Source organism: Rhinichthys klamathensis, unplaced genomic scaffold (assembly GCF_029890125.1).
Source record: "Rhinichthys klamathensis goyatoka isolate OS25496 unplaced genomic scaffold, OSU_Roscu_1.1 h1tg000042l_1, whole genome shotgun sequence".
Classification (NCBI taxonomy): domain Eukaryota; kingdom Metazoa; phylum Chordata; class Actinopteri; order Cypriniformes; family Leuciscidae; genus Rhinichthys; species Rhinichthys klamathensis.
Genome location: NW_026606589.1, coordinates 3,242,089 through 3,267,201, shown reverse-complemented (window position 1 = coordinate 3,267,201; position 25,113 = coordinate 3,242,089). Strand labels below are relative to the sequence as shown.

The 25,113-nt window shown below is 41.6% G+C and overlaps 1 protein-coding gene across 2 annotated transcripts in view; it reads left to right on the top strand.

Moving 5' to 3' along the window:
• LOC130082283 (phospholipid-transporting ATPase ABCA1) overlaps positions 1-25,113 on the top strand; it is a 203,137-nt gene that overhangs the window by 160,034 nt on the left and 17,990 nt on the right. For both annotated transcript variants that reach the window (XM_056247087.1, XM_056247086.1), the window contains exons 39-45: positions 15-138; positions 224-353; positions 3,396-3,516; positions 5,536-5,598; positions 5,945-6,051; positions 8,303-8,444; positions 10,564-10,698. In XM_056247087.1, coding sequence (XP_056103062.1) covers positions 15-138; positions 224-353; positions 3,396-3,516; positions 5,536-5,598; positions 5,945-6,051; positions 8,303-8,444; positions 10,564-10,698 — 822 coding nt within the window. The remainder of the gene's footprint in view (positions 1-14; positions 139-223; positions 354-3,395; positions 3,517-5,535; positions 5,599-5,944; positions 6,052-8,302; positions 8,445-10,563; positions 10,699-25,113) is intronic.

Here is a 25,113-nt window from a genome sequence, read left to right as displayed (position 1 = left end):
CTGTCGTTGTCCAGAATATAACTCGCATCAATGACATAGTGAAACAGGCTCTGCTGGTGTTTCCTCATTTCTGTTTGGGAAGAGGTCTGATGGACATGGCCAAAAACCAGGCAATGGCCAACCTCTACAAAAACCTGGGTAAGACATTGACGCATGCGGAAGCTTGTAGTTCAGTGTTGAAAGCTGATATTTGTGGTACAGTAAGTGAGTTCTTTGTTTTCAGGTGAAGACCGCTTTGAAAATCCTCTCAACTGGAACTTGGTGGGCAAGAATCTGTTTGCCATGTCCATTCAGGGGGCGGTTATGTTCGGCCTGACCCTTCTCATACAGTACAAGTTCTTCTGCAAACCAAGGTAAGAAGAAGACACTTCTTTACACGTTTAAAAATCTCACACCTAAAGAAAAAATCAGTTGGCACCTACAGTACCAGTCAAAAGTTTGGAATAAATTTAACAACATGTACTGACTATATAATTAGGGTTAGTGTTTGGTTTAGGGTTAAAGGGTTAGTTCACCCCAAAATGAAAATTCTGTCAGTAATTACTCACCCTCATGTTGTTCCAACCCCGTAAGACTTTCGTTCATCTTCGGAACACAAATTAAGATATATTTGATTAAATCTGAGACCTGGATCACTCCTCCATAGGCTTATTAAGGGATCGAAACTGGCCGGCCCAAAAGTTATTAAAGACATCGTTAAAATAGTCCAAGTGACTACAGTGGCTCAATCTTAAGTTTATCAAGCGACGATAATACTTTTCCTTCAACTATTCATTTCCTTCTCTGTCGGCCTCAAAATTTCACCTAGTGAAACTGCGCAACGGTTCTGTGTTGTACGTCACACGCAGGCTCACTATTGGCCGACGCTGGTCATGTGTGTGATGCGTGTGACGTACAAACCTGGAAGCTTTGCGCAGTTTCACTACGATGTTTTTTGCGCACAAGTATTCTCGTCGCTTGATAAACTTAAGATTGAGCCACTGTAGTCACTTGGACTATTTTTACGATGTCTTTAATAACTTTTGGGCCGGCCAGTTTCGATCCCTTAATAAGCCTATGGAGGAGTGATCCAGGTCTCAGATTTAATCAAAAATATCTTAATTTGTGTTCCGAAGATGAACGAAAGTCTTACGGGGTTGGAACAACATGAGGGTGAGTAATTACTGACAGAATTTTCATTTTGGGGTGAACTAACCCTTTAATTGCTTCTAATTAAAAATAATTTTCTGTTATTACTATAGTATGTAAATGTAAGATGTGTAAAAGTAACACTGTAAAATAAAGTTACCGAAGTTTCCATAAAAAATATGAAGCAGCACAACTGTTTTCAACATTGATAATAATCAGAACATATTCAAATGATTTCTGGATGATAATGTGAAGACTAGAGTAATGATGCTGATTTGCATCACAGGAATAAATTACATTTTAAAATACATTTAAATAGAAAACAGTTTTATAATTGTAATTTATTGTACTTCATATATATATATAGCCTATACAACTAAACAAAATAACAGTTCTGACAAAAGGTTCTGACAAATAGTTAATTACTGCAGTCTTATTCAAATGCTGCATTAATTTGAATTAATTATATATATATAAAAAAAACGTTTGAATGAATGATTCAGTGACTCACTCATAAATACTTGTTTCATTACTTGATGATTTTTGAAAAAAAATCTCTTGAATGAATGATTCAATGACAAAAACATTTTTTAGGTCACTTGTCTCCACCTAGTGGCGTGATTATGTAATTGACACAATCGCCAAGTTACTTTCAAAAGGTACTTTTCTGTACTTTGGTCACTACCGTAGACATCAATGTTTATTTACGAACTATAAGCTTTTATCCCAGGACTGCTGTGATTATTTGAATATTTGTAACACAGAAATAATGATTCTGTGTGGTTTGTGACTGTTTGTGAAGCCTATAGCCTACCTATACATGACAACTGCTCTCTCTCTAGATCAGCGGCAGTGCGAACACATATTTGAATGTTCCGGTGTAATTTTGTCAAAGGTTTAAAAGACACAGGCGAATCACTGTCATTTAGGAATAAGATCGAGTGTGGGTATTTGAATCGAGATCGCAGTCTTTAACGATTAATCGTGCAGCTCTAAAATATAAACAGTGTTGGGCAAGTTACTTTTAAAAAGTAATTAGTTACAGTTACTAGTTACTACTTCCAAAAAGTAACTAAATTAGTTACTCAGTTACAAATTGTAAAAGTAACTAGTTATTTAAGAAAGTAACTATTGCGTTACTTTCAAGTAAAATTAAATTTTAAATGCTCAAATGTGACCCCACCTCTACCCCTCTTTAACGGAACTTACAATACATGTGCATGTTCAATTATTTATGATAAATCTGAATATTATAATGAAATGGACACTTAATACAATACATTATTAACAGAAACATGAAACATTGTACACACATCTAAAAAAAAAAGTTTTGCTGTGGGACTAGCCTCCAATTAAATGTCATGTATTTATTATGTTTATATAGTGGATCAATGCAAATAACACAATAGATGTTTTGGAACTTTTGATATTTATTGCCCCTCAACAGGCCACAACTGGGCAAAATTAAATTAAGCTTGTTAAGCTCGTCGCCATACCTGTCTCTCGTTGACTGACTGACTGGCTTGCTTGTGTTGTTCATTGTGTGTCCTGTCCTGTCCGACTATGCGTTATGATGGGTCGTTCGCAATTCATGAGCGTTAGCTGTTAGTGATGATGGATCGACTCGTTCGCGAATGAGCTTTTGATGGGTCGTTCGCGATTCGCGAATGAGGCGACTCTAACAGCTTGATGCTCTTTTAGGTGAACGTCGGGAGCTGGCTCGCATATCTGAAGAGCCCACTCTATTTTTACAAATTTAGCCTATAGAAATTAAATAATTATGTAATAAAAATTTAAATATTATAGTCAAAGTCATTTAAAGAGCCGTTTGTGAGCCAAAAGAGCCGGCTCTTTTCAGTGAGCTGAGTCAAAAGTGCCGAATGCCTACTACTATGCGTGCTTTCGAACACCCGCCCAACTCTACCTCTGATTGGCTTACAATGACATTTTACTCTACCTCAGTCGTCAGCATTTATGCGCTTGTCTCGTGCTCTGCCCACTAACCAAGGAAGAACAGTAAAAAAGTATTTGCCTCTCGCTCAGAGATCTAGTTGGTCTGATGAAAAAAAAAAACCAGCTTCATCAGTTATAGTAACGCGCCGCATTTTTTGGCAGTAACGGGAACGGCGTTATTAAGATGAGAAGAGTAATCAATTAGATTACTCGTTACTGGAAAAAGTTATGCCGTTATATTCCCATCACTGAATATAAACACACATGATCATGTTGTCTGCTCTGGGGGTAAATTCACACATCTTTACACACAGGTCGATAAAGTCACTGCCTACATCATCAGGAGGAGAGGATGAAGATGTGACTCGGGAGCGTGAACGTGTGCACCAGGGTGGAGCTCAGAATGACCTGCTCCAAATATGTGACCTTACTAAGGTATTTCCTGTTCCTGTGGCATCAGTGAGGTGCAGTGTTTCATTCCGTTCATTCAGGGATGATGAATTACCAGCTTCATACTTTGAAAAGTGCCATAGTTGTGGGCAGTTGTGAAAAGTCGGGTGAACAGTTGATACCAGCTGGTCAACCAGCTAAATGAGCTGAAACAGTTTTGAACAGTTTAAGACCAGCAAACCAGCTTTTTTTCCCCCCACAGCAGGGTTAGTCTGATCAATACCGTTTCCCCCACTTGATTATTTAATAATCAAAAAGGCTCAGTAGAAACACCAGATTTTTTTTTTGTGCTTACTCTTTTAAAAGTTTCATTAGAAATGACATTAAAGTAAGGTTTAGTGTACCATAAATGCTTGTCAGTATATTTGGCAGTACACTTTAACCATAATTCAAAGCCTGTAAATAGAAGCAATTATGAAATTACATATAAAGATGTACTTTAGTCCTAATTATGTGGGTCAAAACACTCTAAAGTTCTGCTAATTGCATTTGAAATTAAACTATAGTGCATTTTCGTTTAATTACAATTAACATGCAATTAGGTGTCTGAAAACATTACATTCAGTTTACACTTAAGTGTATTCTTTTAAAGTATATTTTTTCCGTAATAAGTAAACAAATGTAAGTATACTAAAGTATGCTTCTAGTTTCACAAGGATAGACTTTGAATATTCAGGGCAGAGGCTCGTGGTTCCAGGTGTGCGAGTGTACAGATGTGCACAGGAGTGTCCAGTGATTAAGAGTTTGATTTGTCTGTGCTGTAATCAGACGTCTCTAGCGCTGAGCTAGACTGGCAGAGAGCAGCTGTCTCTACTCAAGAGACGCCGTTTGTGTGACATGAATCACGCGCCGTTCTTCGTGAGTCTGCGGCTGAGAGTGGGACAGGTGTTAATGTAGGAGATCCTCATATTGAATATTCCTGAAAGAAGTTTCTTGGAGAACGTACAGTTCTCAACAGACACACAGTTTAAGTACAGCTCAAACAACACTTTTTATGGATTTCTGCTTTTAAAACTGCATTGCTGCACTTTAAGTTGAAATTATTTTCTGTGATGATGGACAGATGCTATTCACAGAATAACTTTTATATTGTTAGTAATATTTCAAGAACATTTACTGGAAGCAGTTTAGGTTTACTTGATTATCCATGTATAATTTTTTATGTCAAATATGATCCATCAGGCTTTTGAGGAACATTTATTTGTTCATCTCTCAATCATCTTTGTATTGCATTGCATTCTATGTTTTTAAAGCTACAGAGTTTTGATAATCTATAATAATTTACTACTAATCTATTATTTCATATGTCAGACTTTACAGGGTTAATACGTTCTTAGTAGTGCTGGGCAACGATTAATCACATCCAAAATAAAAGTTTGTGTTTACATAATATATGTGTGTGTGCTGTGTATAATTATTTTGTATATATAAATACACACACATGCATGTAAATATTTAAGAAAAATGTGTTATTTATATATAAAGTATGTATATTTATGTATAATATAAATTATGTATAAATATATACAGAGTATATATGCAAATATTTCTTAAATATGCATGCATATGTGTGTATTTATATATACAAACTTATTATACACAGTACACACACATATTATGTAAACACAAACTTTTATTTTGGATGCGATTAATCATTGCACAGCACTAGTTCTTAGAGGATCACATAATGTTGTCTACACAGAGAACAGTTATATATTATTTACAAACAAAAAATTGTTACACTTTATTTCGACGGTCCACTTGAGACATTCTACTAACTATGCAACTTTGCAAATACATGTCAACTCTCATTAGAATCTTAGTAGACTAGTAGGTTAGGGTTAGATGTCTGGGTTCGGGTTAGTAGAATAAGTTGACATGTTGATGCAAAGTTACTTCTAGTTAGTAGAATGTCTAAAGTGGAACATAAAAAAAAAAAAGCTTTTTACAGGCATGATACGATTATACTTTGTGAATTTTTTTATTTATTATTATTTTCTGCAGATGTACCGTGTGAAGCTCACTCCAGCCGTGGATAAAATCTGTGTGGGTGTTCCTGCTGCAGAGGTAAATGACACACACTCATATAAAATGGAAACTTATTTTAAGCACTAATAAGAAGAAAGTGTCTAAACGAATTTCATTATTTTTTTTAATAAGAGTATAATGCCAAAGGTCTTTAAATAACTTTAGCCTCTATAGACCCCATGGAATTACTTTTTGCAGATATGCATTTAATTTTTGGCAGCAATAAAAAAAATAAGAAATGATATTTTATAACTGTCTTTTTCCCCTGATACCACCTGCCACCATCTATTATTAGCAAGAAACAAATATTGACTCATTGCTGTGCTGCTCTTTTTTTCCTGTTAATGCATTTGTCACTAAATCATTGTGTGTGTTTGGTTTGCAGTGTTTTGGTTTGTTGGGGATAAATGGTGCAGGTAAAACTACAACTTTTAAAATGCTGACTGGAGACATCAGCCCGACTGCAGGAGATGCCTTCGTAAACGGATACAGGTACACTATAAAAGCAATAGAAGTAATTATGAAATTTTTACTAAAGAATGAAGTTTTACTAAAGAGGTACTCTTTTTAGAGTACTCTTCTTACTCTTTTTAGAGTAAAAAAAACACTAAAGTTCAGCAAATTTACTATGCATAATTGGTCAGGGGAAAAGAGGTGCTTAATCTTCAAATATCTAGTCAACCTCGGGAGGTCGAACTAAATATTACTGTGTATGAGTTTTATTTTCTAATTATTTTTTGATGAGCTTTACCTAAATTTAACATAAAATAATAAAAATCAAAGAAATACATCAGAATGGGTAGCAGGGTTGCAAATATAGCCCAAATTGAGTTCACTCAGTTGAGTCTAGCTAGTTTGCCAAATGTTGGTTTTGATCAATTATATTTCCCATAAATTAAAGGGACAAAAATGTTATCATTCATTTCCCAAAGTAAGCTGGGGTAACCTAAAAGGAGACCTATTATGCCCTTTTTCAAAGTCTTGATTTTGGTTTTAGGGTTTATTAGAATAGGTTTTACTTTTCATGCTTGAATGTTCAAAAAATTTTTTGCACATTTTACATTGTTCCAGCACCTCTTTTCCCAGTCTGCCAGTAACACTTTATAGAGTGGTGCAGGTATGACATCACTTTGTAGGCCACAACGCGGAAGTGAGTTAACATTTTAACACTTCCGGTTCCACCGTCCTAAAGTCCATCCATCGTCCCCACTTGTGATTTTTTGAATCTGTTACGTGTCTTGAAAAAGGCGGTGGCTAACAAGTGGCTAAATGGGACTACAGAGGCCGTCGGGGAGATTAAACATCATCACGCCGAAAAGGTAAACTCAGTCCCCTTTTACAGCATCGTTATGCTGTTGGTGGTGCTGACGTTGAAGTCATGGGACCGTGGTGTAGTTCATTTATAGCCTACCTTTAGTACTTTTTACTTCTGGCGACTGCATTTAGGCTTCAAAATTCATAAAAGTTGTGTTCATCTGTGATAATTATCTTGATGGACAAAACGTGCAAGTATCATACACTTTTGTTGATCATAGAGCTTGTTTTTGGCGATAATCTAAAAGCCTATGGGAAAATCCTATTGTATTTTTGTCGAGGGAACCAGCTTGATGCTAACTGCTGGTTGGCCTACAAAGTGATGTCATACCTGCACCACTCTATCTAGTTCATGTCTCTATAAAGCCCCTCCTTCCGAAAAGCACAATGTGCTCTAATTGATCGGCTGGACCGGTGTGTTGTGATTGCTCAACCGCTTCGAGTGTGTTTGGGAAATGTTACCCACCTTCAGTGTTGGGAAAAGTTACTTTTAAAAGTAATGCGTTACAATATTGTGTTACTCCCTTAAAAAAGTAACTAATTGCCTTATTTTTTTGATGGAAAGTAATGCGTAACAAATAAAAAGGGTCTAATTTTGGCAAATGTAAAGCTATGTATATAGGTATATGTATATACATAAGGCAAAGGTCCTTTCAAGCCAAAAGTGAAGTGATGAATTAGAAAAAATTAACCCCTGTACAGTAGAGGTAAAGAAATAGGAGGGGGAAAAAAACGTAAAAATAATGTGTTACTTTAAAAAAGTAATTGTTACTTGTTATGCATTAGCCCCAACACTGCGTCCCTTACAATGACCGCAAGTTTCAACACCCTATTAACGCAACTCAACCAGGTCTCACCCTTTTATTTTGCGTCTACCTTGGGTGGGAATTATTTAAATGAGGAATATTGTGATGTGTGCGTTCCTGGAAGAAAACTGAAGACTACTAGCGAGGTGTTTAAGGGAGTTCAGAAACAGTGCTTACTGATATAGAGATTAACACCTTTGGAGTGACTTTGTGCTTTGTATCTTTGCAGACCTTTATCATGCTCAAACAGAAAGTTGAAAAATAAAGACTAAAGGAAGTTGAACTTGTAAAAAAACGTTACCTGAAATAAAATTTCAAAACTTTATTTAATTTAGTTTCCAAAGCGACATTTCTTATTTAGACTTGATGTACTAAAATAACCATAACTAAAACTGAAATAAAAATGTATAAAAACTATATAGACATTTAAAGAAAAACGAACTAAATGACAACAACAAAATTACAAAAACTAAAATAAAAATGGGAAATACAAAAATAAAAACCAATTAAAAAAAGTGTAATAGTATCTCAATGATACTAAAATAACACTGCTTGTTCCAGCTAAAAAGTGGTGTTATGCAGTTGCTAAGGAGTTAAGAGTGATTTCTTGTTTAACTTTTCAGCATCCGCAGTGAAATGCAGTTGGTGCAGCAGAATATGGGTTACTGTCCGCAGTTTGATGCGATAGATGACCTTTTGACGGGAAGAGAACACCTGGAGTTCTACGCTCGACTCCGAGGGGTTCCGGAAAAGGAGGTTTCCATGGTAACACAGCCTGCGGTCATTGTTTTGCAGACCCTTAATCTTTGTATCTAAAATTCACTCTCTGTCCATGGACTCTTTCTCTCTCTCTCTTCTCTGTGTGTGTGTGGTTCATTCTGTAGACCTTTCAGCAACAAAACCATCAAAGTGTGTGTGTCTGTGGTCTCACAAGTCTTTGATCCTTTACTGGGTCATACTAACCAACTGGTTAGCTTGTGCAACATCACACACACACACACCAAGGTTATTGTGTTTTTCATTTTCAATATATTATATTGAATTATATATATTTTTTTAGATTATATATATATATATATATAACATAATATTAAAATATTATTATACAATACTATTTTTATTAGATTATACATATTTCTAACAGTTAGTTCTGGTCATCGAATCTGATTGGGGCCTTCCAGGAGTGCGATATTACACCCGTATCAGCATTTATATCAGCGTTTATATCATTCCACTTGTTTTTAAACACAGGCACACAAGAGTCTTTTGTTTGGAGGCAGTTGACCTCAGTGGCTAATCATTTTCATGTTTTTAGGGCCTGCCCGAAAAATACAACCTTTTTGGCGAAGAATTAACGGTAGAAATTGAAACGATAATGGGAGAAGAGTTTGACTATTCATTCATTATTTTAATTGGCCAGAAACTGTTTTAGACCAGGATAAATACTTAAGGAACACTTGCAATTAATGTCCAATAAAGATTGGTTTAAAGCACTTAATGATATTTACAGATTTTTCCTAATCTAACAGGAGAACTATTTATGCTTAAATTGTTAATAAAGCATAAAAAACATTATCTAACTCTAAATCTTTACATATGAGCTAATTAAACAATAATAATTTTGTTAATTACAGGGACAATGAATGCAGAACTCACTATTTGTATATAGCCTGGGATCAGTAGTTTTTGAAAAACTCTTTTGGCCAATATTGATATTTGAAATCACCAAAACAAACACGCTCCTACCCCAAAATGATCTCGCCCCTAATTTGATAGCTCAATGGTTCAGTTCAGTTTTACGTGGAAGACGACCCTCAACACCCACAAAGTTATCATGATCAGCTCAACAGCACGAGCACGACAGTCATAGTAACAAATATATTACAACTATAACAAGATTTGGGGGTTATATCGATCACTAAGTGGGGAACCAAAGGAAATAAACATTAGGAGTATATTATCTTACTTTTCAGACACACTTTGGGAGCCGACGCTTGAAACAGACAGTGGAGGAGGTTTAGACGCTCCAGGCTTATATGTGTCTTTTTCATAGCTGAATCAAACGACAATAATATCGCAAATGAAAAAAACAAGCAAAGATGACACACGAGCATATTCAAGCAATGGCCACCAGCATAGGCTATATTAGTTCTGTGAAACAAAGCTAAACAATGTTACTCACCTATCAAGAAGAAATAAAGCAAACTCAGCGTCCGATGTTAGGCCTTTCCGCTCCTTGAGTTCTCCAGCGCTGGTAAGCTTCTCAGATATTAACACGAGTTCTACCTCTTTGCCTGATCGGAAGCCTTCTTTTTAATTTTAATTTCCGCAGACATATTCCTCTTTTGTTTTTTATCGGCCATCTCTCTTTCTGTAGTCGTTCGGCTAATGTCTGTGCTGTGTGCACTGAGCGCTCTCTCCTCCCCATCATTAGTAGACACGCCCCTTACTGCTGATTGGTTACAAGTGTGTTTTGGTAGTCGGTCCGACACAGTTTTCAAAAGTGTTTTTCAAAAACTACTGATCCCACTTTTAATTTATTAACAATGTAGAGACTAAAATACGTAAACCTTGAATTAACTATAAACTAATAGTTTCCAAATGATTTTTAAGTACTTTATTACTGTATACTTATTATAAAGTGTTACCAAGAAATCGAGTAGAAAATGCGAGAAAAAAAGTAAGAATTGCGAGTTTATATCTCACAATTGCGAGTTTATAGCTTGCCATTCTGACTTTTTTTCTTGCAATTGTTGGTTTTTATTTTATTTTATGATATTTGGGGTTTTGAATCAATAGTTTTATCTTAGTTTTTAGTGTTGAATGGGTGGATGTTTATTTGAATGGATTTGCAGTGATATTCTCTCTCTTTCTGTCTTTCAAGGTGGCTGAGTGGGGTGTTCAGAAGCTCGGCCTTGTGAAATACTCTGGGAAATCTGCAGGAACGTACAGCGGCGGCAACAAGCGCAAACTCTCCACTGCCATGGCTCTGATTGGCTGCCCTCCTCTAGTCTTCCTGGTAAGACACGTTCATCACACACACACATACACCTGGCACTCCAGATCACTTCACCGTCCCATCAACATTCAGACAATCAGCACCGATTCATCTGAGCTGATTCAAGTCGATAAACGTGTCTACAGTTCTGTCTGCGCTCAAATACGCACATCCAGCACAAGCTTCAATAGAAGCTGGGATGGGTTCTTGTGTTCAATCTTTCTATTTTTTGATTGTGAATCTATGTAAATGTATCTACAGAATTGAGTATCGTAGTGCCAATGGATACACAATACTTTTATATTTTTTCTTTATAACGTATGTCGTATGTACTAGTCAAGTCACCTTCATTTATATAGCGCTTTTAACAATGTAGATTGTTCCAAAGCTGCTTTACAGTGATAATAGGAAATTAAAGTAACAGAGATTGTTTTGGCTTTATGACAGCTATAGAATAAAGTTATTTTCCGATCATTAGTTATTAACTTAGGGGCCGCTAACATGACACCGTTTTAACAGGTTCTCTCTACGCCAACTTTAAAAACGCGAGCCTGTGAGAACGCTGATGGCGTGCACATGCGTATTAAGAGTTCATTCTATAGGTATGCCCGTTTGAATTATGTGCGCAGGCATGGAGTCCTTGCCTAAAAAACCAACCCTCAACAAACTACTTGTCTGGCCTTAAAAAATACAGAATTTTATCGCTTCGGCGTAGCCACGTGAACCGGAATTATCCTGACAGCGATTACTACTGTTCACCCAAAGTGCTTTACAATCATATCGGGGATCTTTCCTCAACAGGGGTGTAACGGTATACAAAACTGCCGGTTCGGTTTTGATGTCACAGTTCGGTACGGTTCGGTACAGCAGGGGAGAGAAAACGTACTCGGTTACTAACGTAACCTCGGTTCTCTCTAGAGAGGGAACGAGTACTGCTTAATAGCTTACGCTAGGGGAAAAACTCTTTTCCACGAGATATTGAAGCCAAAAATTATCCTTAATTTTTTATTAATGTAAAACGCTTTGCAGCAGCAAGCAGACATAGGCGAAACAGCTCGCGCGCCTATTGGTTGCTCTGCAGCAAATGCAGCAGCCTATCGAGAGAGACTCTGCGTGACGTAATGACCAATGGGGGCAATTCGCGCCCATATCGTCACGTCCCGCCAGAAGGGGCGTGGTCTCACCCTATAAATATGCTCGTTAGGCTGGTACAAGCTGGTTTTTATCGCTGAAGCGAACCAGAGCGTATTCCAAGCACGGCAAGATACGCAGTACTCGTTCCCTCTCTAGAGAGAACCGAGGTTACGTTAGTAACCGAGTACGTTCTCTTACGAGAGTATCTCTCGTACTGCGTAATAGCTTACGCTAGGGGAACACAATGCAACACGCCGTGCGTACAGGGATCCAACACCAAAGTCCCGGGGGCCGAAGCCCAGGGCTCATGTAGTGCATAATCACCATAAACTCACATAGAGTGGAGGAAGAGAGGCTGGAAGCGTCATTCCCTATAAAAAAGCACCCAGCGGGGCTATCATATGACAATTAAACGCGCAGCCAGGGTGAAAGCTTTCAGCCTGATCTGGGTGGCCATACGTGTGTCAACACTCATGGGGCTGCAGTAAACTCAGCATCTGGGCCGCACAGCGGGGCAGATAGCACTGAATTTTAGACCGCCAAAAGCTTAGCTTGTAAGGCGGGTACCTCCAGGTTATAGTATTTTATAAATGTAGACGGCGAGGCCCAGCCCGCGGCCGTACAGATATCTTGCAGGGAAACCCCGCTCGACCACGCCCACGAAGAGGCCACGCCTCTCGTGGAGTGCGCTCTGACACCCAAGGGGCACTGTAGGCCCTTCGCAGAGTAAGCGAGCGCAATGGCATCCACTATCCATCTGGATAGGCTCTGTTTTGAGGCAGCGAGTCCCTTGGAACGCCCGCCAAACAAAACAAAAAGCTGCTCCGTCTGTCTGAAAACAGACGAGCGTGACACATAAGCTCTCAATGCCCTGACGGGGCAAAGGAGACTCGCATCCTCCTCCTCACTGAGAACCGGAAGGGCGGACAGGGAAATTACCTGGGCCCTGAACGGTGTATTGAGGGATTTCGGGACATACCCGTGCTTTGGTTTGAGAATGACCTTCGAGTCATTAGGCCCAAACTCCATACACGACGCGCTTACTGAAAGCGCCTGTAAGTCCCCTATGCGCTTCACTGAAGCGAGAGCCATGAGAAACACTGTTTTGAACGACAGGTGTTTCATGTCCACCAGCTGGATTGGCTCGAACGGGGCGCCTTTCATGGCCTCCAGGACCGTGGAAAGGTCCCACGTCGGGACTGAAGGGGGCCTGGGAGGGTTCAGCCTCCGAGCTCCCCTATGGAAACGCACGACTAAGTCGTTTTTCCCCAGCGACTGGCCAGACACCGGTTTTGCAAACGTTGCTATGGCCGCCACATATACTTTGAGCGTGGATGGGGTCCTGCCCTTATCCAGTAGCTCTTGAAGGAAGGAAAGCACTTCCAAAACCCCGCATTCCACAGGTGAAAAGCTCTGGGCTTGACACCATGCAGAGAAGACAGACCATTTCGAGGAGTAGAGCCGCCTGGTAGACGGAGCTCTAGCCTGCGCGATCGTGTTTAACACTCCTTCTGGGAGGCTAGCGGGTACCCGTTGATGGCCCATGCGTGCAGGGACCACAACTCCGGGCGAGGGTGCCAAATCGAGCCCTCCGCCTGAGAGAGGAGGTCTCTCCTCAATGGTACAGGCCATGGGGCAGTGCTGGTCAGCTGCATCAGGGCAGGGAACCACGTCTGGTTTGTCCAGAGCGGAGCTACGAGCAGCACTGGGCATCCGTTCTCCCTGATTCGTTCCAACACCTGAGGCAGTAGCGAGACAGGAGGAAAAGCATATAGGGGGCAGCGGGGCCAAGCATGAGCCAGCGCGTCCTTGCTTTTCGAGAAAAACTCCGGGCAATGAGCGTTTTCGTGGGACGCGAATATGTCCACCTGTGCTCTGCCGAACGTTTTCCACAGCAGCTGGACCGTCTGCGGGTGCAGCGACCATTCCCCTGCTGGAACATTGTTCCTGGACAGTCTGTCTGGTCCCACATTCAGGTGACCAGGCACGTGCGCTGCTCTCAGTGAGAGCAGGTTGTGCTGAGCCCAGACCAGGAGGCGTTCCGTCAGCCTGTGAAGGTTTCGTGACCTGACGCCGCCCTGGCGATTTATGTATGCCACCACTGACATGTTGTCCGACCAGACCAAGACGTGGTGGCCTGTTACCTGGGGACAAAAACGCCGTAGCGCTTTGTCGACTGCTATCATCTCCAAGCAGTTTATGTGAAGGAGCTTTTCCCGTTCTGACCACAGGCCAGCTAGCGGTCTGCCCTCGAGCAGCGCTCCCCACCCCGAGGTGGAGGCGTCCGTAGACACCACCTTCACACTCGAAGCGGTCCCCAGACTCACACCTGACTGATACCAGTCGGTTATTTTCCAAGGTTCCAGAGCTGAAACACACTGAAGGTCGACCCTGAGGCGAAACAGACCCGCTGTCCATGCACTGGGTGGAACCCGCGCTTTCAGCCACATCTGCAGTGGGCGCATGCGGAGCAAGCCCAACTGGAGTACAGAGGCTGCTGAGGCCATCAGCCCCAGCATTTTCTGAAACCTTTTGAGCGGAACTATCGCGCCGTGGCGGAAGGATTTCGCGCCGCGCTGAATATTTAGCCCGCGCTCTGGTGACAGGCGTGCTGTCATGGACAGCGAGTCCAACACGGTTCCCAGAAAGGAAATTTTCTGACTGGGAGACAGTGAGCTCTTCGCCCAATTGACTGTGAGCCCCAGCTCCTCGAGGTGCTCGAGTAATGCGGCCCTGTGTTCTATGAGCTCCGATCGTGATCGGGCTAGAATCAGCCAATCGTCCAAGTAGTTCAGGACTCGCATGCCCTGAAGTCTCAGGGGTGCGAGCGCCGCGTCCATGCACTTCGTAAATGTACGAGGTGCTAGGGACAGGCCGAACGGCAGGACTGTGTATTGATATGCCTGGCCCTCGAAAGCGAATCTCAAGAATCGCCTGTGATGGGACGCCATTTGTATTTGGAAATAGGCGTCTTTCAGATCTATTGACATAAACCAGTCCCCGTGGCGCACTTGCGCGAGGATTTTCCTGGTCGTAAGCATTCTGAACTGGCGCTTCACAAGCGCTCTCTTCAGCTGTCGCAGATCTAAAATGGGTCTGAGACCTCCATCTTTTTTCGGTACCAGAAAATATCTGCTGTGTAGGCCCCCTTTGCTCTGAGCTTGAGATAAAGGTTCTATAGCACCTTTGCTCAGTAGTTTCGCTATCTCGGCTCGAAGTAGATGAGATACTTCGTTTTCCACCGTCGTCTCGACGCGCGCCGTATAACGGCGGGGACGTCGAGCGAACTGTAGCGAATAGCCTCTATTTATAGTGTTCAGCACCCATTCTGATACCCCAGGAAGCTGTGCCCACACTTTCGCGTGAATAGCTAGGGGTAGAATGAGATCGGGGCTCTGGCCGAGACATAGTGACGGCAAGAGAGCTCCGGCGTGCTGTAACGCAGACACTGTGTTTACAGTGTGTGAGGCGGGGGGCGCGCCGATCGCGGCGGGCAGCCTGGCCGCGCTCAAAACCCTTATAGCAGTTTGCTGAGGGAGAGAGAGCGGGGCGAGCCCCGTGGGGCTTAACATGTCTGTGAGTGAATGTGGGCGCAGGACAGCGGGCACATTTACTGCACTGAAAAACACCGTCGGCCTGAGCTGACTGAATGCGTGTTGGTTTCGTTTTCACAGAACCCGTGGGACATGTGGTGTGTAGTGTTTGTGGGCACTGAGACGTAGGCACATTCACTACATTTAGTGCACAATCGACATGAGGCGATTTTGTTTGTGTGAGCCCTGCATTTTTGCGGGCTGTGCTTGTGTGTAGAAATGAGCCCTGGGTTGTAGGCATTTTCAATACACTCATAACACCATCGGCTGTGGCCGGAATACCAGAAAATACACCATTTATGTGATTTATCTGGGTCGCCGTGGGAACAGCATTTGTGTGCAGGCAAGCGGGCATGGTACTGGCTTGCTTACTGCAAAATACACTGGAACAGTCACATTTTCTGGAACTGAACGAGCGAAAATTTCAGTGGAAGTCTGGCCACGGCGAGACTGAAACACCGTAGATTTCCTAGGAGGCTAGGAATACTTGTGTTGGTTTCGTTTTACAGAAACCGTGGTAGTGTTTGTGGGCACTGGGTTGTGGGCACATTTACTACATTTAATGCACAATTGACATGCGTCGATTTCATTTGTGCGAGCCCTGTACCGTGGCGGGCTGTGTTTGTGTGTAGAAATGAACACTGGGCTGTGAGCATTTTATTACACTTATAACACCATCGGCTGTGGCCGGAAAACCAGAAATACAATGATTACATGATTTTTCTGGGTCGCCGTGGAAACGGCCTTTATGTGCAGGCAAGCGGGCCGTGGCACCAGCTTGTTTACTGCAAAATACACTGGAACAGTCGCATTTTCTGGAACTGAACGAGCGAAAAGTTTTTGGTGGAAGTCTGGCCGCGGCGAGACTAAATTTTTATCTGCTGCGAGAGCCGGGATCGAACACGGGTCTCTCGCGTGAAAGCTTCGGGTTCCGCCACTGGGCCACAGGGAGAACTACACTAGCGCAAGCAGATAAGAGAGCGTCATCACAGTTTTGTGTGTGTCGGCGTTTGTATGCAGGTGTGCGTGTTATACAACAGGCTCATTGCTGCAATAATGACATTTTCAGCCGCTCAAACTAGGAGCTGAGAAATGTTTAAGAAATGGAGATTAGTCCGGCCTCGGCGGGGACTAAAACACACTCTTTTCTCATTTGCCAGTGACGCACGCCCATGGGGGGCGGGGTAGATTTCTTATAACGTAAAGAAAGCTAGCCGCGGTTTTAGGGCTCGCGGTCTTGATGCTGGCACGTTTCCTTGACGACTCGCGGACAGAAGGCGGAGGTCCACAGAGCTCGCCTGTTGCGCGGGCGCCTCCCAATCGAGGCCGATGCTTTCCACGGCCTGAGAGAGCAGACGCATCAGCTCAGTCTCAATGCCGGCTCTCTTACCAGTGGTTTGGTGGGAAACGCTAGCGGAGGGGAGGTCCACGGAGCTCGCCCAATCCTCGCTATCGGATGCCAGAAGAGAACACGCCTCGGTGGGTTCGTCAAACTCGTGGATGGACGCGGCGGCAGGCGGCGGCCGTTGTCCGTCAGTGAGCGACTCGAGCGAAGCTGGCGGGCGAACCGGCGAGCTTTGGCGGGCTGGAGAAAACTCGGGAGCGCGCTGGGCGCGGCGCTTCTTGCGGCGCGGCACCACGGCGGGCTGCGGTGAAGGCTCGGAGAATGATGCCAGGCGAGTCCTCAGAGTCACCATAGGCAAAAGCTCGCAATGAGGGCATCCGCCGTCAGCGAGCGCGAGAGCCGCGTGATCCTCACCCAGGCAGGAAACACAGATGACGTGCCGGTCTCCATCGCTGAGCGGGGCGCGGCACGAGCCACAGGAAGGCATCTTTAAAAAGACGCAGCTCTTTTGTGAGAGAAGTGTGAGTCGCGTCAAGTAAGCGAGCAAACACTCTCAACAGAGTAAATACACACAGAGTATAAAAGGATATAGAACGCCGGAAAGCGCAGCAGGTACGGCAGTTGAAGGCGGCGAGGCCAGCGACTCCAGAGCTCGTCCCGCTGAAAGGCTTGCTTCGACGGCGCGGCTTCTCACTCCGGATCCAGCGATGCGTGTGCTCTCACAAAAGAGCTGCGTCTTTTTAAAGATGCCTTCCTGTGGCTCGTGCCGCGCCCCGCTCAGCGATGGAGACCGGCACGTCATCTGTGTTTCCTGCCTGGGTGAGGATCACGCGGCTCTCGCGCTCGCTGACGGCGGATGCCCTCATTGCGAGCTTTTGCCTATGGTGACTCTGAGGACTCGCCTGGCATCATTCTCCGAGCCTTCACCGCAGCCCGCCGTGGTAAAGGCACTCTTCTGGCATCCGATCATTTGGCGTCGCTGAAGAGATAAAAATCAGCTTGTACCAGCCTAACGAGCATATTTATAGGGTGAGACCACGCCCCTTCTGGCGGGACGTGACGATATGGGCGCGAATTGCCCCCATTGGTCATTACGTCACGCAGAGTCTCTCTCGATAGGCTGCTGCATTTGCTGCAGAGCAACCAATAGGCGCGCGAGCTGTTTCGCCTATGTCTGCTTGCTGCTGCAAAGCGTTTTACATTAATAAAAAATTAAGGATAATTTTTGGCTTCAATATCTCGTGGAAAAGAGTTTTTCCCCTAGCGTAAGCTATTACGCAGTACGAGAGATACTCTCGTAAGAGAACTAAACATAAAATGTCTTTTTTTTATTATTAAACAGTGGTTTACTGAGTTACTCAGTTATAATTAAAAGTTTCTTAAGGATAAAAAATATTATCTCTGCTAATGCTGTAAAATATATAGGGAGCCCAAACTGTTATCCTAAATTAAGCTGCTATTTATTTTCAGATATAATAATCAACACTCAAATAACAAATTGTATCCAAACATGTAAACTGCACATAAGGCAGTTTTTGCATTAACTAACTTCTAAATTGAATTATGTGTTTACTCCAATTTGTTGTTGAAATATAATTTTAATGGTTAAATAAAATTTTAGTAATCAAAAACATGTAATTAATTGAAATCATGAAACGTATACAATTTAACAATAATTTATTACAATTTTAAAATAAATTACATTTTAAGGGCACTATGAAATGTTTTTTTTTTTTTATGGTTTAAATTGTAATGACCAATTATTTAAAATGTAGGCCTAATGATTTAAGCAAAACTTTCTTCAAAGGTTAAACCAAACTTTTATTTTGACAGGTTGCCATGTAGACCTTTGAGTCTCTCTGTGTTTTTTTTATATGACGATAGTTTTTCTCAAATCAAGCTAAAATGCTGCTAAAGTGACTTTCAGGCTGAAAACATCGCGAGCGTGCTTCAGTGTGTGTGTGTGTGTGTGTGTGTGTGTGTGTGTGTGTGTGTGTGTGTGTGTGTGTGTGTGTGTGTGTGTGGTAAATTAATCCGCGCGTCTGAGCCATTCCTTCACAGAGACATGCAGATTTTATTTAAGTTTACTTAACTTCTTTTCATCCAAGATCTGACAAATTCCATGAAATTCCACGTTATACTGTAAATTTCGTTTTTATGCATGGATAGCCTACCGCGATTCAGTCCCATGTTTTCCTCATTGCGGTAAAATCATATGGCCCGGGTTGTCAACCACCGTAAAACAAGAAGAAGAAGTCGCCATCACTACTGATCCAGCATCAGTGATACTTAGCAGTTGTATTTCCGATTTGAGCTTTAGAAATGCTTGGGAAAATGTAGCTTGTGTGGAGTGGACGCTACCGCACTACTCAATCAATAAAAGAGCTTCACTACTGAAAAGCTATTTGATTCAGAAAAAAGCGACGCTACCACCACGCTACTGAGAAATGTAGTTAAACTAGTAGCGTCACTACTTGTAGCGACGCTACCGCCCAACACTGATAGTGCATATATTTAGCGAAAGAGTTCATTTCTCTAGCTGACTAACAAGCTGTGGACACTGAAAGACACATGAAAATTTGCAGGACGAATACGTGTACTGTTACACCCCAATTACTATTTAATCAAATGTCGAGGAAGAGAAATGAGTGTTGTGACATAAGGTAAAGTGAGGTCAACCTCAACACTGGGCAAGGGCTGGGCGGGGCAGCAGGGGGTGGAGTGCGTTCGGTACTCCATGAGAGTATGATTTTACGGTTCGGTTTGAATATCGTTACTACCCTACTCCTCAACCACCACCAGTGTGTAACCAGCTAGATGGAGAGGAGAGAAAGTGATCGAGCCAATTCAGTGGATGGGGTTTATTTGGAGACCATGATTGATCTGGGCCAATGCAAGGAATTTGACCAAGACCAAGGGTTACACCACTACTCTTTACGAGAAGTGGCATGGGATTTTTATTGACCACAGAGTCAAGACCTCCGTTTAACGTCTCATTTAAAGGACGGTGCTTGTTACAGTATAGTGTCCCTGTCACTTTACTGGGGCATTAGGACCCACACAGACCACAGGGTGAGCACCCCTCCTGACCTCACTAACATCTCTTCCAGCAGCAACCTGGTTTTCTCAGGAGGTCTCCCATCCCGGTACTGACCCGTCTCAACCAGCCTTGGGCCACTGGGGGATATGGCTTTTAATACTCTGCTTATCATCCCTTTTGACTCCAAGTCCCCTTATTATTACAATAATATTCAAATGATTAGGATGGACAACTTTTTTCTCATAATTTCATCCCAACAAAAGATTTGTAAAAGATTTTTCCAGTTGTTTGTGATTTACTAGATAATATTTATTCTCACATATTTTACCCCCAAAAACGTTTTTAAAAAGTTTTTACAGTCATTCTTGATTTACTGGATAAGGATTTTTTTGAAAATATTTTTTTTTCTCACAATTTTTACCCAAAAATATATTTAGGAGCTTGAATGACTAGAAACATATGGTAAGACAGTGGGATGAGATTTATTTGAAAGTGAAAATCCCTAAAAGAAAACTCAGTCTGAGCCGCAGAGACCAAAATCAAACAGACGTATTCAGACAGATCGGTTCAAAGGAGTAAAGCCTCCAACACAAATCAATAAAGCAGGTAAGAGATTCAGAATCAGAATCTGACTCGCTGTCAGAAAACAGGCTGACTCAGAAACTTACAGACTAACATGGGAGTATAACACAGTAGATACACCGCTGTTCAAAAAATCTGGGGTCGGTAAGATTCGTATCCTTGCTGAATAAAAGTATTAATTTCTTTATAAAAAATTAAATAAAATAAAATACATTTTTGCTGACCCCAAACTTTTGAATGATTGTGTATAGATACAAGGGAAACAGACACAACTTTTGATGAACAAGTGAGGCTGGTTAACCAAAGTGGCAGCTACTTAATATATTTTTTTGATTTATGAAGACCCATATACTGTGTGCAAAAATGACTGCCAAAATAATAATAGTATTAAAGCCAAAGCTTTAATATTTTTTGGAAAATATTTACTTTATATAAAGTTATAGTTTGTACTTGAAACTTAGCAAATAAGCAGCTCCAGCAGTAAGATGAAAATATTTATCTTGAACTCTGTCATGTAAATTTGCATATACATAAACCTTTATCACACAATTTAATGATTAAGTAAAAAGGAATTTATACCTGTATGATATTGTGCTGTACTCACATTGGACCAGAGGTTTGGAAAATGGGTGGATGGATGATTCAGCTGCAGGCGCCATCTTCTGGCGAGATGTGGGAATTCATTCGGCACGACCCTCACAGTGCATTTTGGGGATACTCTAACCGTTGAGAGGAACTCGTGGAACAATTTAGCGGATTCACTCGCATACCGGTAATGAAATGTGTTTGTCACTCCTGAGACTTTGCAGTATACGTGGACGTTGGTCCTCTTGAAAGCATGACAGCCAAAACTTTTCTTCAAATTTTGAAGGAAATTTGGATCATGGATTATGATTAGCCTATTTATATACAGAAAGCGAGCAAAGAGCGCACCCTTTATAGCGTGACTTACTGAGCTTACTCAATCATTTGAAAATTCCTTGTTATAATCAATGAATCTAGCTACACACTGCACAACGAATCTCTTATTTACATCGCGCCTATGCTTTGGTGTTATAATGAGAGGATTTAAGATCGTGTAGAAAGCAGCCAGTGAACTTGCATTAAACAAAAACCTTGTTCAGAGCATAGACAGTAAAAGAAATGGACACAGCGACCCCATAGACTTCAACGGAGAAAAGTGAAGTCAATTAGAAGCACTCACTTCCTGATTGCCAAGCGCACTGCGCAGGCTCAAACTGAGCTTGATGACCAGGGCCGTTTGAAGGAATTTGGGGGCCCCAAGCAAAATGGACATGGAGGCCCCCCAAGCCCCCCCACCCCACACACACACTTACACACACTTTATATGAATAAAAAAGGTTTACAGTGCAAATACTGCTGTTGCATACTGTGCATAAAAAAAATAAAAAAATTACAGTGACATAAGCTATGAAAAAATCATGTTCCTCTGCCTTTTTCAGGTTAAATAATGTTTATAGATGGGTAAGGTTACAAATGATTTATTAAGTAAAAAGACTGTTTGCTAACAGTTAAATGACAATTAACTAAATATTAAATAACTAACAATTTACCATCTATTAATGATTGTTATTATAAAGTGTTACAGAAAACTTAAAGATATGTTAGCATTTCCATATTTTGATATTAGAAGGGAAGGGATGCTGCTTTCACTACCAATGCTTAAAAACATCCCAAGCTAATGTTTGATGCATGGAATTTATTGTGTGGTTTTCCTAACCCCCATTGGTAAATAGATTATCACGGTGGAATAGTTATGCTATGCCACTTTCATCAAAACCTATTAGCTATAGCAATGTCATGTCATTAAATACGATAAACAGTGATTCTGGAACTCCTTAAACCGTTAAAAAACATATTACAGTATGTAACGTTAATCATATTCCGTCCGTTCGAAAAAAAAAATCCACTAACTGTTCGTTACAAGCAGCATTTGCCGTCAGGCAGGTAGCTAACATAAACATATTTTTGCTAGCCTTATGTTACCTGACACCATTTGTACAAGACAAGTAGAGCTATTTTTATGCAGTGTAATTTATTACTTTACCACTATCTGGGATTTTTCTTAACCTTCTCTTCCTTTCTCTTCTTTCTTTTCTGGCTTCCTGAAGCATAATTCCGCTTCATGATAACTCCCGAGGAGGTTTGTATTTTGCCGGCAGCAGAGATCGCGTGGTTGGCTGGCTGCTGTCAGCGACTACTGAGGGGGCCCCCTTGAGGGGGATTCCGATAACAGTGTCATTGCACTTTACTGCATTGACTATCAAAGGGGCGCTCACAGTTTGTCGTTGCATTTTATTCTTAAACAGTCGTTGTCTTGGGGCCCCAGTCCAGCTCGGGGCCCCAAGCAATTGCTTGGTTTGCCTGTCCTGTTCCGACGGGCCTGTTGATGACGTAGATGTGACTTGAGCAACCTGTCTCACAGTTGTACGTCTTCTAGTGGATGTGCCAAGAGGAATCTGAATCATTCCCTTCCGAATCTTGCAGAGCCGGAGAGCGTGAGTAGGAGCTGTCCATGAGCTCGCAGCAGGAGCAACTTTACAACTCTCTATGGGCTTCTCCCTTGACTTTATGCCTCCACGTCCCCCCGATTGCGCGCGAGCTTCTGCTTCTGTCTATACGGTAATTTCTCTACTGTGCGACAGAGAGTCGTGTGTTATGACGCAATCGTTAGCCTATTTTTTCAAAAACTGCTTCTACGGGGCCATAACGTAAGATAAAAGGTAATGGAGCCTTTTATACATTGTCGTGTTTCTTTAGAAATAAACAATGGACAAATGGAGTCTTTAAACGCCTCAGATGTAAAGTTATTCACTGTCAAAGTGACGCCAAAATTAATGGGAGTCAATGGAATGCTAACAGCAGGTGAAGGCTTGTTAGCCAATGGCGGCCCCCGGGGAGACTTCAGTTTCCGGCTGGTAGATTACCCCCTTGGTTCAGAGTGGATTCTGACTTACCTACAGTAAACACCTCTGATTGGCCATTGCTTTCAAGAGAGATGTCTGTGATTGGCTACAATCCTCAACGCTACAAAAACATGTTGGAAATAGAAACCCTTGCACACCACAGGCGTTTGAAAGCAGTCGCACACACGGAACATGCTTGCTTCTTCCTACTTTATTTTGTAGTAAGTAACGAACAGTGTTGTAGTCGAGACCAGCTCACTCGAGTCCGAGTCGAGACGGAGACCATAGAGGGTCGAGTCCGAGTCGAGACGGAGACCATAGAGGGTCGAGTCCGAGTCGAGACGGAGACCATAGAGGGTCGAGTCCGAGTCGAGACTGAGACCATAGAGGGTCGAGTCCGAGTCGAGACCGAGACCAAAGAGAGTCGAGTCCGAGTCGAGACCGAGACCAGAGAGGTTGGATAACCTAAGGTTGGGTCTGAAACCAGACCTAAAGATATCTTCAATATGTAAAATATTTGGTGGTAACAATAAAATTGGCACCATACTCAAACAGTAAATCAAATATACCATGGAATCATGTACACTGTAATGGTAAAAAGGCCACATTGTAGGTGGTGTAAAGGTAATTTTTTTACAATTATGACTTACAATAATTACAATCAGTAAGTGCTCTTACACATGACATTACTGCACACGAATTCTGTGTGGCTCTTATATGCAAACTGAATTATGGATGATAAGGCAGACATTTTCAATACATAGTTGAGCTAGATGCTCCACATCACATCTGACCTGGGACCTGCTGCATTTGCCCGCCGCGAACGTTATAGTCTCAAGTCATGCGCAGTTGCGCACAAGAAAGTCAGCAATCATTGGACGTTTCAATCGAAAAAAACAATTTAAAGAAATATTAACATACAGTAATAATCATGACATATTTTGAATGGGACTCGAGTGGACTCGGGAATAAGTCCGAGTCCTAATATGTTCGAGTCCATGACAAGACCGAGACCAACCATTAAAATATGGTCTCGAGACCGAGTCCGAGTCTCGAGTACACAACACTAGTAACGAATATAATTTGGGGAAATGTATTGGAGTAAAAGTATACATTTTATTTAGGAAATGTAGTGAAGTAAAAGTGAAAGTTGAAAGAAATATAAAAACTCAAGTAAAGTACAGATTCTCCAAAAAAAATACTTAAGTACTGTAACAAAGTATTATTACTTCGTTACATTACACCAGAGCCGGTCCGAGCCTTTTGGGGGCCCTAAGCAGAATTTGATTTGGGGGCCCCTCCCACTACGCGAAGTCACCTGTGCTTGACGATTATTGACACAAATGTCACGCAATAATGATACATTATAAATGAATACAGTGAGGTTATGTATTAATACAAAATAAATACTTAATAAAAAATAGATGCCAACTTAAATAAAAAAGTTTTAACTTTTACTTTACTCTTTTACTAACTCTTTGAAACTTCTTAAAAAAACTGTCTCAAAACATTTATAAATTTATTACATAAATTATTTGCTAAAATAATGACAAAACTGAGAAATCAGAAACATAATAAGAGCAAGGGTTCAACAATGACAATTATTGTTGAAAACTGTAAAAATATTATTATTTCTCAACTGACAATTCTCAACTGTCTCAATACAGTGTAACTGCCCTCAAAATCTTTTTTATTATTTTTATTGTAACAGACTTTGTTGGATTGTACATGACAGAATCCACAAAAGTCTGTTACTATAATATCGGTAATGATGTACTGGCGCTCGTTGTATGTGTGTATGCAATGTATTTTTCC